Source organism: Eptatretus burgeri, chromosome 6 (genome assembly GCF_056783735.1).
Source record: "Eptatretus burgeri isolate ZD-2024b chromosome 6, Ebu_testis_v1, whole genome shotgun sequence".
Lineage (NCBI taxonomy): Eukaryota > Metazoa > Chordata > Myxini > Myxiniformes > Myxinidae > Eptatretus > Eptatretus burgeri.
The window spans coordinates 20,914,078-20,937,818 of record NC_140966.1 but is presented as its reverse complement, the minus strand read 5'-3'; the positions used below and the strand labels follow the sequence as shown (position 1 = coordinate 20,937,818).

At 36.8% G+C, this 23,741-nt stretch overlaps 1 protein-coding gene across 5 annotated transcripts in view; it reads right to left on the bottom strand.

Annotated features, from left to right (window-relative positions):
* LOC147024382 (pleiotrophin-B-like) overlaps window positions 1–23,741 on the bottom strand; it is a 306,009-nt gene that overhangs the window by 49,020 nt on the left and 233,248 nt on the right. For all 5 annotated transcript variants that reach the window (XM_085884247.1, XM_085884249.1, XM_085884246.1 and 2 more), the window contains exon 4: window positions 1,474–1,635. In XM_085884247.1, coding sequence (XP_085740373.1) covers window positions 1,474–1,635 — 162 coding nt within the window. The remainder of the gene's footprint in view (window positions 1–1,473; window positions 1,636–23,741) is intronic.

Sequence of the window (23,741 nt, the reverse complement as noted above, 5' to 3'; positions counted from 1 at the left end):
CTGCCGTCACACCTTCTTCCTTCTACTTGAGCTGACCTACTCTCACCATTACCATCACAATCTCTTCCTACAACCCCCCATTCCCTAATCTTCAAAGATCCATCAAAAATTTTTTTCTCTTGTATGCTTTCTAACTAAACACCTCCCGAAACCATGCGTCTCTCTCTCTAGCCTCTTCCTCGTACTTTTCATTGATCCATCAGCTTCACTCTGTGTTTACCGATCCAAATTCACCATACACCTCCACGATCTTACTTCAAACTTTCCTTTTCTGAATCTTATGCAATCTTTATCAACAAATAATAATAATAATAATACTAACAATAATAATAATACTAATAATAAAAACGGTCTCTGATAATGCTTCATCTTCCTCTTTCACATGTGTGATTCTCATTACTGCACCATAATTCACTATTTCTATTTCAACAGACTGCTCTCAATTCGACCTTTCCTTCATACCTTGTCTAAAAAGTCCAACTGTTACAAAGTTTCTTCTTTCCATTCTCTTAGTTCACCTTTATTGCATCCCTCAAAAAAAAAAACACCCCATTTGCCGAGGCCAGGTGATGATGCCAGGTTGACAAGCAAAAATTGAAAATAAAATTCAATCTGATGTATTGTGTGACATGATAAAGGTTTCACAAGGAATACAATGCATCTGTGTAAGTGTATCCATAAACCATATTATCATACTTATAAAAAAATGTCACCCGAGTACAACAGCATCACTAAAGTAGCTCAACATCATGCTGTTAAAATTGTTAGTTAATGCACTTGCTCACATTTCATTATGCACGACAGATTAATTGATTTTGAACCAAACCAAATCACAAGTGTGCATTCTAAGTGTGTATTTTAAATTTGTATTCATTCTCGTAGTGCCATACAAGCTGCTGGGTGACTGCCACATGTCCATTGCTATCTTCTGTGGCAGTACTGCACTAAAATCAGTCTACAATTTATCAATGAAGATGTCAAAGAAGTGAATTTAAAAATGAAGTACATCTAAAAAATATCCTGGTTTTTTTTCTGCCTTTATAACATTCGTGTTTTTTGAGCTGCAACCCATTTGCAAAAAAGAAATCATACCATGCTCTTTGCATTAGGTTAATTCAGGTATCTGGCTACCCAAAACAAAATAGTGAGATTGTCCTTTCTTTATACCTGCATGATGAACACCAAATCAATATATCTTACTCTTCAGACAAATTGGTTGACACACCAGCATGCTGAACATTTCTGCAAAGATGTTGCAATTTCAGCTTATAGAACGTGTACACTCCATGATTGATGATCCTTTTCCACTTTTACATAAGAATTATGAGGGCCATAATATAAGTCAAAGCTGACCTGCAACAGCCTATAAATTTGTCCAGAAAATTGACAAGGACTGGGTTCTTGGATAGTGCCAATGTGCCAGTGACTTGTTCAGTTGAGAATGTAATGCGTGGGCGAGAGTCTCTTGCATACCATTTCGTTTGGGCTGCCTTCCCTTCCCACACTCCCTGGTGGCAGTGACGGTTTCATGACACTGAGCATTGAATAGAGCTTGCTTCAGCGTCCCTGTACGACTGCGCAGGTGCGTAGCATCATTGCATGGTCCCCATGGCTGGAAACGGTACTTGCAATCAGCTGGTGGGGTTCAAAGAAGAGTTGGGTCAGAGATGGGGGGGGGGTGGGTAGCACGTGTTTTTTTTACAAAACAAATGTTATTGCGAGCCATTACTTGAACACAGACAATAATGCTTCTTCAGATACATACATCCTCATCTAAGAATAAATCATGATTTACAAGTGAAATACCACCTGGAAAAGAGTTCAATATGAGATCAATATCAGTCGAAATGAATGGTTGTGGATTTGATAAAGAACTATATTCATTTCTTGCTTGACTAAAATATACAATCACAATTAAATTTGCACTACTTATTTCTGGTGCACTCAGGCAACAACTTTACATGCTTCTTTTTGTCTTAATGCCTTTCAAAACAATTTCTCTGATATATGTTTAATGTAGAGAGACTGAGACATTTCAAATGAGAGAGCTGTCGTTATCCGGTACTGTCGGAGACAGAAATGCACACCAACCGGTACTGTCGTTATCAATGAGCCTGAAAGAGGTGTAAACAGAGGAGAAAAGATAAAAGTGAGAACCCTAGATTCCATGTTCAGTGTTTTATGTGGTTAAATGCATGTTTTTAAATGCTACCTTAAACTTTGGACATTAGGAAAAAGAAACGAAACTGTCTCGAAACAGCTGAAAGGGTTGAATGTGGACTATGAACATAATGTAGTAGCCAGGATTTTGGAGGTTAGTAGAAAAGGGATGACGTATATAATTAGAAGAGTGATGAGTTCCCAAAAAGGGAGGTTGGAGGACCAAGTTAAACTATTACCTCAATAAATATCATGTTGGCTTTTTAGACGTTCCGATTCTGAGCGATATATCGTAGGTTTAAGTTCAATGTTTATCTTGATTTTCCCATTGTCACCTAATATGCATGTAGAAGGACTCTAATTATATTTTCATAAAATAACTTTGCCCTTGAAATGTGAGTACAACTTATTTGATGATGCTAATATACAGTAATAAAAGCTAAATAATTTTTTGCTTTTACTCACAACTATTAAGCTTCATGTGCAAGCAAAGCTGCAAAACGTAAACATTGAGCAAAATTATATATATATATATATATATATATATATATATATATATATATATATATATATATATATATATATATATATATATATATATATATATATATATACATACATATATACACACACACACACAAAAGATGTAGCATTTTCATGAATAAAAACTCCTGAATGTACAGAAAGCATAAAAAATGAAAAAGGGGACATAATCCACTGTGTGTGTTAAGACGAGAGAACATTGCTCATGACATGCAATGATTTTATGCAACTTTTCAGTATTTCTTTTCTATTTCAATTACAAAGTGTATTAATTGTGTGAGTTCATGAAAGAAAATATTTTGAAGAGGAAGCAAATGAGACATTTCACGATTGTAATTGAACATTGCAGTCAAATCAAAGCATAATTGTATGTTTACATGCATGAGACTTTATCACAGTTACTGTCGGATGGAGCATAAATGTTTGTGTGGCAGGTCAGTAGGGTGCATCAAACCCCCCCCCCCCTTTTTTGCGAAAGTTTGAAAAACATAACGGCGATAGGACAGATGTGTTCGAATACATGAAAAAACATTTCTCATTTTTTTTTCAGAATTTTCGGTCATCATCTTGGGGGTCCACATCGGGGTCAAAGTTCAGGCACGCAGCTCCTGCGCATTTTTCAGAATAAGTGTTATTTTTCAGTGTATAGTGATCAAAACTTGTTGCTGGTGGTGAAATAATTCTGACATATCAATGTGCTGCTCCTTTGGTGATGTTTGTAACATGGTTGGCTTGTAATTTGTTGGCACGGTTTCCCGGAAAATGGTATTTTTTCCCGGAAATTGTGTTTTCCCGGAGGATTGTGTACATGTGCGATACAACAATTTGTGTCTGTATAAAGATCTCGTATGCTATGGATCTGTGGACCCCCAAGGTTTCTGCATCCGCTATCAAAGCTCCACAGCGTCATCTTTGGTACTTAACAGCTGAGTTTGTGCCCTTAGCCTTATTCAGTGAGGATGTTCCAAGTGCAGAGAAGCGTCGACTGGCTGACCGTATCATCTCTGTCAAGCCTGATAGAGAGGAATTTGGACTGATATTTGGATTTGGACTGTCAAGCCTGATAGAGAGGAAAAGCGCCTATAGGGTGCTTTGGTACAGACTTCAGAAAGCTTCACTTCCCCAAGGACATTCACTTGACATCTAGCCTATCTGACTTTGTCTCAGTTGATTCTTGGTTTATGTTCCGAGAACTTGAACTGGACGATTCATTCTTAAAATATGAAGTGAGTGAGTGGGCAACACTTCCAGCCTATGTGGATTCAAAATCTAAAACCAAAGCACTCAATGTAACTAATGATGTGGCTGAACGTCTAATAAAACTCAGAACGGACTGTCTCGGTGCAGCTAGGTCTGAAGAACACTTTCAGAATGTGCAACAAGTCACCGAGAATGACAGGAAAGAGAATCCAAATCTCCGGAAACGCTTGAAACTTGATCATTAATGATATTATATGAGTACCTTGATATTAATACACATAATTCTGGGTAATAAAGCCGTGAATTTGACAGAACCGAGGCATTTGTTACTATTTTGTTGTTTTTTTTCTGGGAAAATCACCAGTTTCCCGCTTCTCCGGCAAATTTTCCGGAAAATTTGATTGGCTCTATATCACTGGAACATCACCAAAGGAGCAGTACATTGATATGTCAGAATTATTTCACCACCAGATACAAGTTTTGATCACTATACAGTGAAAAATAACACTTATTCTGAAAAATGCGCAGGAGCTGCGTGCCTGAACTTTGACCGCGATGCGGACCCCCAAGATGATAGAAAATTCTGAAAAAAAAATGAGAAATGTTTTTTCATGTATTCAAACACATCTGTCCTATCGCTGTTATGTTTTTCAAACTTTCGCAAAAAAGGGGGCGTTTGATGCACCCTGCAGCTCAGGTCAGGACAGATGAGGTATGGGAGCATGTGCTGGAATTTACAAAATCTGGTACATCACGGGTGATGAAGGTTGTGGTCAATTTTCATTGAAATTGTGTGTGTTGGTTCAGAGAAGAAGTTGAAAGTGTTTGTGGACGGACAGACAGACTGACGGATGATGCGCCATCCCATAAGCTCTCCGGAACTATGTTCCAGGTGAGCTAATTAAGCTCCCCCACTGATATGATGAGTTTTAAGGTACAACTCACTTGGTCAACGAACAAGGCAAACATGAAGACCAAGGAGCTTTCCCAAGAAGTCAGACATAAAGTGGTGGAGAAGCACCATTCAGGAGAGGATGATAAGAAGATTTCAGTCACTCATTATCCCTTTGAGTATGGTGAAATCCATAAATAAGAAGTGGAAGATGTATCACATCATTCAGACTCTACCCAGATCATGTCACACATCCAAATTCAGCAGCTGGGCAAGCAGGAAACTGGTTCGGGATATCACTGTAAATCCAACAATGACTTTGAAATATCTGCAAGGCTCAATGTCCAAGATGGGGGTGTTCATCAATCGACAATATCACGCTCCCTGCACAAAGCTGACCTCTATGGACAGGTGGCAAAAATGAAGACAATACTGAAAAAGACATTGAAAAGCTCGTTTGGAACTTGTGAAAAAGCATCTTAATGATATTACAGGCATGTGGAGAAAGGTTTGGTGATCAGACAAGATAAATTGAACTTTTTGGTCTAAATTCAAATTGTTACATCTGCACAAGCCTAACACTGCACGTCACCCAGTCAACACCATCTCTACTGTCAAGCATGGTGGTGGCACAGCATTATGTTATTAAGCCTCTTTTCATCAGCAGGGACTGGCAAACTTGTCAGGATGGAAAGGACAATGGATGGTGCAAAGTATAGGAGAATCCTTGATGAAAACCTTTTGAGTCAGCCATGAATCTGAAACCGGGTAGGAGATTCACATTTCAGCAGGACAGTGATCCGAAGTGCAAAGCTAAGGCCACACTAGAGTGGTTTAATAAGAATAAATAAATGTTCTTGAGTGGCCCTGTCAAAGTACTGACCAAACAGAACATTTTGGAGGAGACTTGAAGATTGCAATCCATCAATGATCCCCATCAAACTTGGCACAATTAGAGAAATTTTCACGTGAAGAATGGGCAAAGATTTCACCATATCACTGTGCAAAGCTGGTGGAGACCCGACCCCAAAACGACTCATAGCAGTCATTGCTGCAAAAGGTGCTTCTACCAAGTACTGACCGAAGGGGCTGAATACTTTTACAACCAGTGAATTTTGATTTGTACATGTTTTTGCAGGTATTCCTGACATGTAACCTCCTTCAGCTATCACAGTGTTTAGTTTGATGTCTCCAGTTGTGAAAAAAAATATGTTTATTTGGAAAAATTGTTTCTACATAATTCGTAATTCATCCAAATGTGCCATTTTTGGTCAGGGGTGAATACTTTTGCAGGCCACTGTATTTTGGGGCCTCATGTGTGATTTCTCCTGGCCATGGCACCAAGTGTGAGATGCGATATATTACCCCCTACACCCTTACAGCCCAATTGTGACCTTTATTCGAAGCATAACCCCATTCCTTATGGTCGCTGGAATCGTTAATACTCACTGGAGGGGAATTTGGAGAACATTGGATGTATACATATATTTACACATGGGTGGTGTATATGGTAAGACTCGCTGCTCCATTCACCTGCCAGAGGTAAAATTTATTTTCATCACAAATTAATCCATCCTGTCCAATGATAATGAAATAATAATCATGATAATGGCATCATCATATTATTTTTATTATTATTACAAAATAATATCTAGTCACCGGCTTCGAAAAACCCGGCTTCCGAACATCCGTTCGTATTAACATTATCCTTTATTATCATGTTTCGATATTTCGAACGTTTGATCCATTCATACGAACATGGCTTTTTTGAAGTTATTGCGACGGAGCACTAAATGCAAGAAATCAGACCTCGAGAGGTATTTACCCATTTACAACTTCACATGCACCATAATTCACATTTCATTCACAGAGGCTTCGCTCCAACACTCTTCCACCATTTCACATGCCATTATCTCCACAGGGTTTCCTACCGGAACAAAAGACAGTGGTGCTCATCCTGCTTCACCATAAATGCTTCCATTCGACTCACAAGGATTGACACACAGACTGATAGACCTGTTGTTGATATGCAAGGTATCTCTATGTTACTCTATGTCAATTGGCTGTGTGATGTCATGAGCTTGCCCACACTAAAGGCCATGGCACCACACTCCAGGATTCCACATGTAGTACATCCCCACCATTTGATCACGTCAAATAAATAAATAACCCGCTTTTTGATTCGACCAACCTGCTTTTCATCACTTCCAAATTGCCACAGATTACAAACATTCCATTTACTCTATTTTATTTGATTTTTTAAAAGTATATTTAACCTCCGCCATCTTCGAAGATGGATGGAGGTTACTGTTTTCACCCCTTTCTGTTTGTTTGTTTGTTTGTGAACAGTATTACGGAAAAACTCCTCGACGGATTTCGACGAAACTTGGTGGGGGGGGGGGGGTTAGGTATGGTCCAAGGATCATGCCATTAAATTTTGGACTTGCATGGATCCTTTTTTTTCCAAACCCCCCCCCCAAAAAAAAATTGTAAGAATTTTTTTTTTTTTTGCATTTCTACATGTTTTAAGTGATTTCCAACCCCCCCCCAAAAAAATTGTTACCCCCCAAAAAAAATTGTTAGAGAAATTTTTTTTGCATTTCTACATGTTTTAAGTGAGTTCCAACCCCCCCAAAAAAAATTGTTACCCCAATCCAAAAAAAAAGAAATTTTTTTTTGCATTTCTACATGTTTTAAGTGATTTCCACCCCCCAAAAAAAATTGTTACCCCCCCCCCAAAAAAAAAATTGTTAGAGAATTTTTTTTTTTTTTTTGCATTTCTACATATTTTAAGTGATTTACAACCCCCCCCCCCAACGGGATTGCAGCACTCTCTGAGGTTCGGAGACCGGGTTGCGGCGAGATCATGGCGGGTGGTTACACCTAATATTGGTCTGGTCACTCTGATGGTTACCAAACCCAAGGAGTTGCTGTGGCTGTGTCCAATAAGCTGACCCCAATGATAATAATTGAGGTAACACCGGTCAACGAGCTTATTATGAGATTAAGGATTCATCACTCCTTAGGTGTCATTTCCCTGGTCTCTGTTTATGCTCCGACTGAGGCAAGTGATCTCACCGTGAAGGATGCATTCTACGCCACGCTAGAGTCTGTGGTTGATCAGTGCCCCAGACGAGATACACTTCAAGTCCTGGGGATTTCAATGCATCGACTTGAACTGATAGGGATGGTTATGAGATTTGTGTTGGTCCCCATGGGTCAGGAACTATGAACCAGAATAGCACTAAGTTCCTTGACTTTGCAAGAAGTCATGGACTTAGGGTGGCTGGTTCATGGTTTCAGCGCACACAAGCTCATCGCAGGACTTGGTATTCCAACGCTGGCGGTGCGGCAAAGGAGATTGACAATGTCCTCATTGACGGTCGCTGGAGGATGATCCAGAACTGCAGGGTTTACCGAAGTGCTCAGTTCCTCAATACTGACCACAGGCTTGTTGTAGCAACTCCAAAGCTGCACCTTAAATCCTGGAGAATGGTACCATCCCAGCCTAGGCTGGATGTTGGCAAGCTCAGGGATGAGAGAGTCACTGAGGAGTTTGCGAACAGGCTGAGTGGACACTTGGGGGGTCTGGGTGCTTTGGGGGGGTCCTGAAGAGTTGTGGAGTGCCTTCAAGACCACCATCCTTGATGTTGCCGGTGAATGTCTTGGAACTCACCGCAGGGCAAAGAAGAATTTTGTCTCTCAAGCGACACTGGATACAATTGACCAGAGTCGCAGGGCCAGGCTGAATGGCAGAGCTGAGCTGTTCAGGGAGCTGAGGCGTAAAACTGTACGTGCACTGAGGGTGGACAAGGAGGCCTATGTTCGAGGAATCTGTGAAGGGGTAGAGCATCACCTGTGGACAGGTGATTCTCGTCCCGCTTACGGGGGAATTCGCGCATTGCGTTCATCCAAGCCCATCCCTCGGAGCACTGCAGTTAGAGCAGAGAGTGGTAGGCTCTTGACAGAAGTCTGAAGTGAAGGCCCGCTGGGCCGGTTACTTTGAGCGGTTGTACCAGGCTGATCCCCCAGCTGTCGAGTTGGACGTCAAGGGTGTTACAATCCATGTTGCTGACCCTCAAATCAACTGTGGTCCACCTTCGCTTGTGGAAACACGGGCTGCGGTGAACCGGTTGAAACAGGGCAAAGCTCCAGGGATCTGTGGCATCCATGCTGAACTTCTCAAGGCTGGTGGAAATACTGCACTCGTGTCGTTCCATGCAGTTTTGTGCTCTGCCTGGAACACAGGCATCATCCCAACTGATTGGAAGAGAAGCCTTGTTGTTCCTCTCTGGAAAGGGAAGGGTGATCGCCAAGACTGCAACAACTACCGAGGGGTGACACTGCTCTCATTGCCGGGCAAGGTCTTTGCTCGGATAATTCTTGATAGGGTTCGTCACCATCTGCTTGAGCACCAGCGTCCAGAGCAGTCAGGCTTTACACCAAAGAGGTCAACGATTGACCATATCCTTGCTCTTCGTGTCCTCACTGAGCGCAGATGAGAGTTTCAGCAGGGGCTGCTTGCAGCCTATGTTGATCTCTGTCAAGCGTTCGATTCAGTGAATCGGGATGCCCTCTGGAGGATTCTTGGTCTTCGTGGGGTGCCACCAAAACTCATCGATCTGATGTCTGAACTCTACTCTGGTACTGAGAGTGCTGTGAAGTGTGTTGATCCCATCTCTGACTTATTTCCAGTTGTTACTGGAGTTCGTCAGGGGTGTGTACTGGCCCCCACACTTTTCAGCACTTGTATGGACTGGATTTTAGGGAGGATGTCGGAGAGATCAAGCTGCGGTGCATCGTTTGGGAATGTCAACATCTCAGACCTTGATTTTGCAGATGATGCAGTTATCTTTGCGGAGACTTTAGATATCCTTTTGGGGGCCCTCGAGGTGCTGAATGAGGAGTCAGAGCCGCTGGGATTACGGGTTTCTTGGGTCAAAACTAAGATCCAGGCTTTCGGTGACATCTTTGGATGCTGCTGTCCTGTCTGTGTCTGTTTGTGGTGAGGATGTTGAGGTCGTGGAGAGATTCACTTACCTTGGCAGTGATATTCATGTCTCTGCTGGCTGTGAGTCAGAGGTCAGTAGACGTCTGGGTCGGGCCTGGGGAGTCATGGATTCACTGGATCATGGGGTGTGGCGCTGCCGGTACCTGTGCGGGAGGACGAAAATCCGAGTCTTCAGGTCCTTGGTACTTCCAGGCTTGCTCTATGGATGCGAGACTTGGACTCTGACCAAAGATCTGAGACGGAGACTTAATTCCTTTGGTACCACGTCTCTTCGGAGAATCCTTGGCTATCGCTGGTCGGATTTTGTGTCCAACGAGTGGCTGCTGAGAGAGACTCGGATGAGATTTGTTACCTGCATAGTCCGTGAGCGTCAGTTGCGGCTGTATGGACATGTGGCTCGTTTTCCTGACGCTGATCCTGCTCACCAGATTCTCTCTGCGGCGGAGTCTCGTGAGTGGAGCAGGCCAGTGGGCCGACCACCTGCCTCGTGGTTGCAGCGGGTTGACCATCATCTCAAGGAGATGGGGATGGGCCTGGCATCTGCCTGGAGGATGGCCAAACGGAGGCCCCTGGAGTACCGGCGGAAAGTGGACGCAGTGACGCGCTGTTCTGGCACATGCTCCCATACCTGACCTGACCTGACCCCCAAAAAATTGTTTGAGAAAAATATTTTTTTACATGTTTTAAGTGATTTACAACCCCCCCCCCCAAAAAAAAAAATGTTAGAGAAAAAAAAATTTTGCAACTTTTTTTTCAACAAAATTTAGATTTTTTTTTTTTGCATTCTTACATATTTTAAGTGATTTCCAACCCCCCCCCCCCAAAAAAAAAATGTTGGAGAAAAGAACTATAACTCTGTCAGCACTGTTGACATCATATTTAATGAATAAGATATAAGGTTCACTTGAATTGCATACCAGTTTCATGTATATCTGACTCATAGTCTCTGAGATATAATGAACTTCGTTTTTTTTATTGTTTTCGACCAGGGTTCAAGGGTTAATGCTGCAGATTGTTTTTTCGTTAAAATACCCCCACATTTAGAGGTTTTGCGGTCGTTGCTCGGCAACGGAGGGGTCCAGAGCAACGGTTGTTTCTCACACATAACAAGGACATACCATGAACCTACCATACCAGTTTCATGTAAGTAGGGTGAATATACTGATTCTGGCTCACTTTTCCCCATGTAAATGAATGGGGGATTTTCAGCGATTCATTTTTTTCCCCCTAAAAAGTAAACCCCCTTTTTATACCAAGGTATATTTATTTGTCTCCCCTTTTAAACCTCGGGACACTTTTTTCAAATAACCAATGCAATAAGATAAAGATTTGTTCGAGTAGTAAAGTTGTAATGCGATTTGTTAAAGGTGATTCTGAAGAAATATCTGAAACATGTAAGCCTTGGGACACTCTTTTTCAAATAACCAATGCATATTGTTTAGCTCACTCATTGAACCTTTAAAGATTTGTTCATTCTCAAATTCCTTCAATAGTTTAATTTTCTTTGCACAATAATCCCCATCTAAAATATTTAAAAACAAAACATTTGAATCTTTATATTTTTTAAGATACCCCTTTTGTGCCATTACGAAATGATAAACTTCTCTTAATGTTCTTGTTTGACCACCTCCTGAGCCACAGGTTATTTTTTGTAAAGCCGCGCCCACTTTTCCTAAGCCATGCCCACTTTTTCCTAAGCCCCACCCACTTCTCATGAGGTGTTTTCATAAGCCACGCCCACTTTTCCTAAGCCCCGCCCACTCTTACATCATTTCCTGTTAATCTCTGACTCATAAAGAAATGACGAGAAAATTCTAGAATGTTATGGTTTTGAAAAATTTCCCAATGAAAGATTGCCTTGGCTTGCCCAGGGAATTTCCAAAGGAAACCACACCCACCAGTCTTTCCCTATAAAAGCCTCAAGCCCAGGCTCCATTTTAAACATTTTTTTGCTGGCAATGGTGTGCTGTGTGCTTGCCTGGAACTCTCTGACTTGTATGGAACTAAACCTTCAAGTTGATGAACTGGATTCAAACCTCTTATCCAGTGAGGTAAGATTTTATTTCCTTATTTTCAGCTTGATTGAAGCATCGACTAATTTAATAATTAAATAACTTCATTAATACAATATTATTTTCTCTCACAGGAAATTGTATCTGAAAATACCGATTTTGCCACAACTTTGGGTGAAATTGTTGGCTTGGTTGAAGACCTTGTGAGTGACCAAGACCCACAGAACGAGCTAGGCCTTGAGTGGGATGAATTTGGGGTTCCTTGGAGATCGACTACTTGTATGGAACTCAACCTTCAACTTGATAAACTGGATTCAAACCTCTTATCTGTTGAGGTAAGATTTTATTTTCCTATTTTCAAAGTTTGATTGAAGCATACTCATTTAATAATGAAATCACTTGATTTATACATTATTATTTTCTCTCACAGGAAATTGTATCTGAAATACGAAATGAAAATGCTGCTTTTGCTACAACTTGGGGTGAAATTGTTGGCTTGGTTGAAGACCTTGTGAGCGATAAAGACCCACAGAACGAGTTAGGCCTTGATGACCCAACCAAAGAGTTATACCTTGGAGACCAGCAAATTCTGAAAAAGAGTTTTGCAACAATAGTACTCATTGTGAGTTATCAAGACAATACCCCGTGAACAAGTTATACCTTGATGAGCCAGAATACAAGTTTTACCTTGGAGACTCACAAATTTCAGACATTTTGAAAAATGGAGTTCTCCTTGATGATCCACAGTTATACTATGTGAGATCTATCACTGAAACCCATAAAAATTGGAAAAATGGAGATTTCCTTGATGATCCACAGTTATACTATGTGAGATCTATCACTGAAACCCATAAAAATTGGGAAAATGGAGATTTCCTTGATGATTCACAGTTATACCATGTGAGATCTATCACTGAAACCCATAAAAATTGGAAAAATGGAGTTTTCCTTGATGATCCACAGTTATACCATGCGAGATCTATCACCGAAACCCACAATATTTCTGGAAATTGTGATTCCACCTTGGAGTCTTGGAAAGATGGTTATATTTTTGGAGACTTGAAATGTGGGTTCTGGCTTGATAACTCACAATGTGATACCTATCTTGGAAACTCAACAGGAATGTGGTTATACCTTGGAGACTTGGAAAGTTGGGTTTATTTTGGAGACTTGAAATGCTACCACTCTTTGGGATCTAAATCTATCAAGAAAGTTCTTACTCCCCCTTTCTACGTCATCAAACCTGAAAGCCTTAAAAGACAGAATTGGAAGAAGAGAAAAAAAAACATAAAAAAATATATATTGTTAGTTCTGGGAAGAAAAGACTTACTCCCCCTTTCAAAATCATCAAACCTGAAAGCCTGAAAAGACACAATTGGAAGAAGAGAAAAAAAACGAAAAAATATATTTCGGTGGAAATCTCATTTTGAAAAAGACATTGTGTGGGGGGTTGGGGTTGAGATTTTGAATGTGAGGGTTGGGAAACACACACACACACACACATCAACAAACAAAAGTTAAGCCTTGACAATTCAGTTGAGGATTCTGTGTTTGGGGTTCACAGATCTAAGAACGTCCCCCTTCACACACATTATATACTGTTATACACCTCGGACTTGGCCTTCGAGTGTCCACAACGGTGTATAGTCGGAGGGAGTGAAGGACCAATCCATTGCTCCCATGGGTATTATCTGCTTAGTTTTGTCTTTTGTAATTCCTGTGAATAAAATGAACCTAAAATTTCTTCCCCTTCTAAATCATATATCTTATAAGTCCAAGGAACTATATCTATCACATAAACAATTTTAAAAAGTTCGTTCGTCCATCGTTTAATATAACCTTTTTCAAAATGAGATTTCCACCTATATATTTTTACGATATCACCAACTTTGAACTTAGGTTTTCTGATATTAATCTCTTTTTCATATTTTAATTTTGTAAATGTTTGTGATGGTTTCATATTCGTTGACGTGTGAATCGTGTCATTATACTTATCCACAATATCCTGAATAAAAGATGACCATTGTTGTGAACCGAGTTCTATGAATTTTTTATACAGTCTCTCTTTTAGGTTACGATTAAAACGTTCAACGACAACTGCCTTCCCTTCATTAAAGGTACTGTATAATGTAATACTTTTATTTTTTAGAAAATTCAGAAATGTCTTGTTATAAAACTCTCTACCCTCAGCAGTCCACAATTTTTTTAGGTTTTCTCTTACTTTTATTAAATATCTGTTGAAAGGCTAACAAAAGAGTATTACCTGTTTTGTTTTTAAAGGGACAACCCATGCGTATCTACTCCTCAAATCAATAAAGGTTAAAGCATACTTGTACCCCTTATCATTATTGAGTTCAATCAAATCAGCGGACCAGATATAATCAACTTCCTTGGAATAAACCTTCCTTCTACGAAACTTCGTGAATATTGGTTTATGTAATTCATCAGCTAATTGCTCTTCAGTCTTAATGACATCATTAGAGCCTATAAGTTTTTTGAATTTCCAAGTCCAAGTTTCAATTTAGCACTGATCATCTTCTTCACAATGAACCGATCAACTTTTTCTCTCAAGGTTGGATTTTGTATCAGAGACAAATTATACAACATTTCTCTATCGGCTTCATGCTTTTCTTCCAAAGTTGTGGTATTCCCATAATCAATATCGTGTTTCATGCACACTTCATCAACTCTATTGATGGGTTGACTCCATGATTTAGGATTGTCTGCCTCATCTAATCTTTTATCCAAGTTTGTGCCTGGACCACAGAAAGAATATCCTGGTAGATGTAATTCCCCTGGTATTCCAGTAGTTGTAAATTTACTTCCTGGAAAAACTTTTGTATATCTCCTCCGAGTTTGTTTGGAGATAAATAGATTTTTTTTTGAACCACACACCGAACATATACCTTTTTGTATAACCCTGTTATTTTTACTTTTAATATATGAAATATTTTAGTATTAGTTTTCTTTTTACATTTGAGACAATAACTCATTTATTTATGAGAAAAATTCCTGCAGAGTGCAAAAACCTTTTTAGTTTCCAACATGCACATTTGAATCTTAATTTTTAAAACATAAAGAATCCTGAGAAATGCCTTCACTCTCTTCTACATTTATTTAAGAATAAAATGAAAAAGTTGAATTAAAATTAATATCTTGCTGATGTCAATAGTCTTGTCAATTCTTTGTTTTCCTCCTCGGTGGGTTGAGTTATTTTCTGTAATACCCCCAATCTTTTTTTAATCTCACTGGTTTCCATATTTTGATATTTATTCATTCTCTCTCTTTCCTCCCTCTCCTCCCTCTCTCTCTTCTCTCTTTCCTCTCTCTCTCTTCTCTCTCTTCTCTCTCTTCTCCCTCTCCTCCTTCTCTTTCTTCTCTCTTCTCCTTTTCCTCCTCTTCCCTCTCTTCTTCAACTCCTTCCTCATCCCTTACTATCCTTGAATCACTTACACCCCATAGAATATCATACATATATTCATCAGGATTTCTTGTTATTCCTGTATCCAAAATAATTTTTTTTACAACAGGAAATCAATAAAATTTCTTTTGACTTTCCAAAAGAGCCTTACCTTTTCTTAACTTTATAATTTTTTCATTATTTAACATTCTAATTAAATCCAAAGTTGTCAGTTTATCAACATCAGCATAATGTCAATCTTTTATTGAAAATACCTTTCTTATGTTGTGGAACATATTTATTAAAATACCGAATACCCTTTTCTTGAAAGTATGCTTGGACACAGAAATGATATTTTTCTTGAAGCCTTCTTGCTGTCATTTATGTATTAGAAATATATGTAAGAATAATATTATGGCACGAAACACCTCCCCATTTTCCCATAGTTAAATAATTTTGTATTTCCTTACTTATTATATATAATCCTGTTTTTTCTGTTTTCATGATATAAACTATGGCAAAACCATTATTATATTTACTCTTATTAAATTATTTTATTTGTTGTTTACTAATCGTGCTTCCACAAAACTCATTCTCCATAGCAAGTGGATAATATTCTTCCTTAAGAGACTGATTTAATTGTTCCAGGTCTTCTAGGTCAATTTTAAATGACCAATTATACCCTAAATCATTCATATCATACCCCCATTGTTCTATTCTCATGCAAACGATACGCCCTTCTTCATAAAAATTTATTTTAATTCGAACTGTGAATTCTGTATGACCTGGAGATAAAATCAACACTTCTGTATCTTTGGAATACACGGCGTTTTATTTAAGGATATATATTGTGATAAATCGCTTAATCTCACCAAGTCATTCGCGTCAGTCGGGCTTGGATAATTTTTTAATTTATAAGCATTTTAAATATTAACATTTTTGGTTATATTATATTTATGTCGTTCAGCCTGTTATGTGCCTTTGTGTAATAATTTGATAAATCAATATCTAGTTCTTGGGATACACCAAAGATAGAACCATCTTTACCAACAGAAGTCATTTATATGAGATTAAAAATAATGTCATAATTTTTTTTTATTTTTGTTGAGTTGAAATAACACATATAGACATAATTGACCACAACACTTGGAATTTCATTCTTGGACTGGAAATGTTTGATAAACACCATTCTGTAAGAATTTTATGACTTAAACAGGTGGTGGAAGACCAAAACTATCAAAATAATATTTGTCTTGACTATTAAAAATACAAACCCAATGAGAACCGTTCCCATTATTATCTTCAAAGTTCATAATAATATTCTTTGTATGTTTAGGCACATTTGTTAATTCATCTCTCAGAGAAATAACCACATTATGAATTTTTAATTTCTTACAATATTTGACAAGTTGTAAATTTGATGTTGTATTCTTTCCAAATTCTTTAAACCACTCATCAATGCTCATTTATTTATTAGAAAGATATAATCCATTACCTCTTTTAGTTAATTTTACACCTGCTTGTGCGAGAGAAGAAAGCATATCTCCAACTAACAATCTCGCTTTATCAGGCAGACCTTCAAGTTTTTCAGCAAAATCTACAATTACACCACTTCCACTAATTTGTTTCTCCAACTCTTTCTTATGTCTTTCCAATTCTTTTTGAGCCTGGAGTTGAGCCTTCCTTTCATTGGCAGTTTTCACCGCTGTTGAAATACCACCCGTCAATGCTCCAACCGCACTTAAACCAGCAAATAAAGGAATTAGAAATGGGAGAAATCCTCCACTCGTCTCTCTTATTGAATATTTTTTCAACATCGGTTTTGTCATTTTAATTTTAAGTGAGCCGGTGTCATTCAAGATTTTAACCTGTTCTCTTGTGAGCAAAACATCAATTCTTACTGCTCCTTTTCTCTGAATTGTATTAACGTTACTCGTACAAGGCTTTTGATTTTGAACACAAGATGATAGTTTATGAAGATTGATTTGATTAACATATACCCAAGTTGGTACTTTGCCACTCATTTATTTAACAAAAAATTAAGTGAGACTAATCATAACACCATTATCTGTATTAATCTGCAATTCTGTTTCTTCCAAAAGCAAACAATATGTATCAACTTCTTCACTCTCTCCTCTTTCAATGTATAGGGAAGTATCCACTCGATTAGACTTTATAGTTTCCTTTTGAGCGCCCAGATCAAACGCATAGATTGTATACAAACTTTTAAATGCTGTCATATCCAAAATAGGTTCTTTATTTCCATTACTTTCACACACCTTTTGGTAAGACTTGTATGCTTCAGCAAAATCATTTTTTCCCAATTAATTTCCAATCTATCTCGTGGATAAAATGTTCCATCTGGAGAAACGCAACGTTGTATCACCTTAGCGTTATCACTCAATGCATTATTCTTTTCAGTCGCAGTATCACCATCTAGCTTTTTAAAAACGATCCACAGATATCGTGGCTTTCCTTCCAGAACACCCAAATTCCACGTGTAGGTGGTTTGGTTGAGTTTAACGTGTTGACATCTTCTTTTGAGGTATGATACACTGAGTGGTTTCTTTGAGTTAAGTCTTCTATTCAACATCTCTTCTGTTTTAAAATTAGGAGTATATTCACTAATATACCAACTCATTTCATCAATTACAAATTTATTCTGCTCACCAAAAGCACTACCAACACCAAAAAGCAATCTATTTTCATTATCATTTCTTTGGAGTTGAAATCTAATTTTAAGACCATACAGAACTTTATCATGATCATAAAATCCAAATATACCTTTTGGAGGAACTGCCACAGTAAAACTATTAACTGCTTTTGTATCATCATTATACGCTCCTTTCCTTTGAGTATATCCAGGGTCTGTGGTCGTTCCCGTTGACATATCAGGAATAAAACCTTCAACAGACCCCTTTCCCATTCTATCACTGAATGTATTAGAGTGTAAAATTCATCATTTCAGATACAGCAGAGACATAATCAACCGCTTCAACTTCTTGTGTTCCAATGTACAAACGAACACGATCAAACATTTTCCAGAAGAAATCATTTACGAGTGTAGCGTTTGTGTTATTCCCAGCCTCAGTGAATTTAAATTTACACAACAAGAAACTTTCGGATAGATTCAAATAGGTTTGTTGATTACTTATTTCAAAACTTTTTGTACCATTTGCATTCCAGTCTGTTCCAGTTATTGCATTTAACTTGAAGTAATCTTCTTTTTTAGTGGAGTTTGAGATGATAATAGTATGTTCCAAATCATAGATACTATCAATTGCTTCCATACTTGTATTTATTTCGGAAAAAAGATGTTAAAACTTTTGAAACCCTGACGCAAGTATTTTAATTATTTTCTGTCGTTCTTGGGGGGACAACTGAGTTTTACCTTTTTTAATTTCTTTAATTGCTTGTAATTTATGAGATTCCTTTTGGGCATCTTTTGTGCTCTTTACAGCACCTGCTACATTTCCCACAGCAGAAGCAGTTGAATCAATTAGGTACTTATGTTTCAGAATAGTTGAACCGATACCCATTAGAGTATAAATTATCCCATCTCCTCTAAATTGATGTCCGACACCCCTTTGTCTCTTGGGTTTATAGTATCCTCTACCAAGATACAAACCTTCACCCTTGTAGTATGGGGAAAGGAACATCCCATCCCCTGTAATTATTTTATATTTTCCCAACTCGTGTTTCCTCACAATAACCATCGTATTTATTTCTTGGAAAGCTTCACGAAAGTGAATTCTGATGGATATAACTTCTCCATTAAAGGAAATCATACGAATATCTTGGTCGGTTATTCTAAAATTTACTGTGTATGTTTTTTTCCTGACACAGGGAGATAAACCAAATTTTTGGGTTCCATATTGAATTTACAACCAATTGGGGTTGAGTATGCACTGAATGAAAATATAGTATTTGTTTTTATTCCATCATTATAAGCACTATCAATCAAATCACAGTGAATTAATACCGAGTTTATTCCTGAGGATATTTGAATGACATTATCACTGTAAAACGTCCCATTAGTTTCAAACTTTTTTGAGGAGAAACCCAATAACTCTCTAAATGAATTATCAATTGTGAAATCAACCTTGTAGTTATTTTTAACTTTAATTGTTGATTTTGAAGTATGTTTTTGAATGTCTATAACAATATTTTTTGGTTCATCACCCTGTTCTTTCATAAGACGAGCAATTTCGGAAGATATTTGAGAAATCTCATATGCTCCGGGTGAGACTGTTATCGTTTTGTGTCCACTTCCCGGATTATAACTAAACTTGTCATTTTTCTCGGTTATATTAAATAAGGTATTATAAGTTTCCATGGACAATAAAGATGCCTCATATTCTTTTGTTGTGTCAAGTTGTAGTGGGTATGCGAATGAAGATGTGTGGTCGCTTGTTGTGAAATTAAAACTCAGGATTGTGCTTCTCATCTTATTTAATATGACATAAAATGTCTTTATATTGAGATTTATTAATTATTTTCATGTTCATCAACTGGTCTAAAATGGCTGATGCTTCATTAAAACAATTGTTATTTCCAGTGTTCTTACTGCCTAACAACAATAACAGTCTATTAACTAATTGTGATGGGTCATTTGGAAGAAAACTAACACCTGAACCAAGGATACTTATAGCCTGAATAATGTGTTTCTCCTTCTCATTCTTCCTACTTTTACCAGAAAGAACAACCCGATAATCAACAGAGTTCAGCAGATCAATATATACTTTATCATCATTATTTTTCACATCCAATGGTTTGTCAATATACTTTGATTCATCCCTCACAGTTGAACCTTGTCTTCCATCTTTTGTGAGAAGAAACAATAATCTCGGAGTTAGTTTGGCAGGAGGTTGAGCAGAACTCAAGAACCTTAATTCATCACTAAATATCAATACCTTTTCTTGAACAAGATGAAATATTGCTGGTTGTTCTGTTGGAATGAGTCCTGCTTTGGTTTTTGAATCCGCTGAATATTCATTGTTTTGAAGAGCATTCACAATATAATCAGGGGGTCGATTCATCTCTTCCAGTTGTTGAAATAATCCTTCATCATCATATTCTAATTCTCCTATATGCTCTAATTCTTCCTCCGTCATTTGACTGAAATCTTTTTAACATTTGGCGCTTTCTAAGAGTATATTTTATTGTGGGAACTGTGGAAACATCGATAATTTTTTCTTGGGAAGTTTTTAAAAGTGGTTTAAAAAATTTATTTTGTTTTCTTTCAAATGCTTCTTCACCCGTTAGTTTTTGTCTGCGTTTCTTCTTTATGTTTTCCTGTTGTTTTACAACTTTTGAAACCAACTCTTGATGTCCCCTAAATCTTCTTGCTCTTTCTTTCGCATCCATTTATTTATTGGAAAATATCATTTAATGAATTGTAAAGATCAACAGGGAAATTTTCCTTTTTTTCATCATCCAAGTAGATGTGTTCAAATAAATCCTTTTCTTTCAATATTTCATCAAATTCTTAATTAACATTAATACGAGTTGTAATTTCTTCTTCACTAATACTTGCATCTCTGCTTTTCATACATTTGCGTTGAGTTTCTTCATCAACATCAAAACCGAATGATAAAATCTTCACTCCGCTCAGATGTTTAATAATTTGTCTTGTTCCTTCTGGATTAGTTTCTCATATCCCAAGACCACCAGATTTTAGTTTCCTTAACTCACTCTCACAATGTGAATATTTTGTTGTACCAAGAGAAACCTCCTCAAATATTTGACCTTCATTCCTCAATCGCATATGTTCCTCCACTGAAATATAGTGATAATCTTAACCTTTTACTTCTCCAGGTCTTATTGCTCTAGTTGTTGTTGATACAATGCGTATCATGGGGTGTTTTTTTAAAGTAAATTTACAATATTCTCATTTGTACTACACAAGAACCTTGATTTATGAAAGGTTTTTCCAGAAGCAGATTTACCCACAAGATTTATAATAATAATTGTCATTTATATATGTAATTGTTTATAAAACAAAAAATATATCCCTCAATATCTCATCTTGTTTCACAACAATATATTTATTTTTTCAGTCGTGTGCTTCATGTAATCCCCAAATTCCTTTTTACTACATAATGTAGAACAATTATCTCTCCAAAAATTATTTATATCTCTTGAATTTAACTTGAATAAAATAAAAGTATTAGCATTGTTTCTGATGGAACGACGAGGAAGTTGAAAGTACGATTGACTAAGATAAATACAATTACAAGAAGAATGTCTCCCTCTTGTGTAGTCGCTGTCCATTACCGATTGGTTTCTCTCATTAACACAATCATCAAAGATAACGAGTTTCTTTTTTGATTTATCCAAATCTTGCGGAGACGGTATATCATCCGTATTATCACTAAGAATACAAGTTATCGGTTTTGATTTCTTTTTACATCTCTGTGTATCACAAAATAGTTGAATTATATCTTCAATGCAGTAATCATTTAGATTTTTTTGAAGTTTAAATAAACCGATTATATCTTCTTTTTGAAGACCAGCATTAAAACCTTGTGAGAGTAGTTGATACTCTGGTTGAAAACTCGACTTTGTGAAAATTATTAAATTATCATAATCTAAAAAGTTGGGTGTCAGGAGCATCTTCAAAAGTCAGGAGGTTTTTCCACATCCGCTTGAACCAACTATGAGACATCTTAATGAATTTGGAAGATTTTTATGATTGTTAAATTTTATCTTTTTTCCCAAATGGGTAAAAAATCATTCATTTATATGTTTGGAAAACAGGTTATTTAATTTATTATTGGCTTTTTTAGAAACTCTATATCTTATCCTCGGTTCAGGTTTAATTTCAAGATAATCCATTATTTTATTTATGCAATATCTTGTGTTGATATTTCCCTGAAAATCACATCCATGAATAATATATAACAACAATCCTTTGAACATTTCTCTAATACGTTCAGTTTCTTCCCTTGTAAGGAAAGGTGTGTTATCACCCTCATACTTTACATTCATTTCTCTAATCAATCTTGTAAAGTAATTCATTTTTGGTGTAAATCTAAAAGAATTATTTTCCTTTTTAAATTTTTTATTATCATTAATTAGAAGATAATCACAGAATATATATTGTTTATTGGCTTTTGACTGTGTGTTTAATCCCAGTCTTTCACACGCAGGACAATTCTCAATTTTGTCATATTGAGAATCAGGGAAGTCTAGCATATTTATAAAGTAAAACTTTACTTCAACTGAAATTCATCTATACTTTCAGTTGCATATTGACTCATATTTAATAATATTACCATCGATATCTATATACTTTTTTCATTACCAGATTCAACGACATTTTTTACATTAAAGGTAATTTTAAAATGATCCTTAACTACTATTGAACGAAATGTCATTTCACCTGATATATTAACATCCTTTATTTCATCAGGATTTACATATTTAGGGTTGTTGAAAAAAATACAAATTTCTCCTTGCATATTACAGATGGTCTTATCTTTTCTTTCTAAAGCTTCATCCATAAGGTTTTTGTTTTTTGATACTTTTTCTTGTTTCATTGCTTTTTCTAGTTTTGAATATATCACCAGAAGGAGTGGAGAAACTTTTGTTAGAGATACTTTAATTGATGTTCTACCAGGTCTACTAAGAGCCCTTCCACTGAAGGAAATTGAAGAACTCATCTTATCCACCATAATTGCTTTATCCAATAGTTGTTATATTTATCTTTGTTCAATTTTACATCCTTGACATATTTCTCAGGATCTTTTACAAATGAAGAGATTGATTGAAACTTGTCTTTTGTGTCTTGAAACATTGTATTTATCAAGAGAAAAAAGTTGGAGGATAAAATGGTTTTAAGCACAGATTCACCTATAAATTAAACGAAATTTTCATCAAGAAAATTTTAGTTTAAGCAAAGTTTTATTATATAAAGATGGTGAAAACAATGTACTGCGATGTTTGTAATCACGAATATAAATATTATAAAAAACACCTTCAAACCAACAAACATACATTTAATCTATTTCATCAAATATCTCCTCTTGAGTTGGAAAGAAAACATTGTGATATCTGCTCAAAGGATGTTTTGAAGAGTAGTTATAATAGACATCTTCAATCACAAAAACACAAGAAAAATGAGTTTAAAGTAAAGGGAGACTATTATATTGAAAACACTGATGGGGCATTTAAAGGGCATATAAAAAAAAGGATTTTTCAATTTGGAGAACCCGGTCCATCATCAATAGCTGAATCCATTGAAATAGTGAAACCTGATGTTGAAAAAGTTATTAGAAAGACATTAAAAGAAATGAAAACTTTAAAGTTTTATATGGGAGTGAAAATGAATATGAAAAGACAAGATGAAGAACAAACTCCTTATATGAGAACAGATCTTCATTTTATAACATAATTTCAAGATTTTTTGAATGGTGGGGTTTATGAAGAACTGTCAAGACAAGAGGAGGATGTTGATAATACAGTGGTAGGAAGTGGATTTAATATTAAAAAAATCATCTTTTTAGATATACACATTCTAAA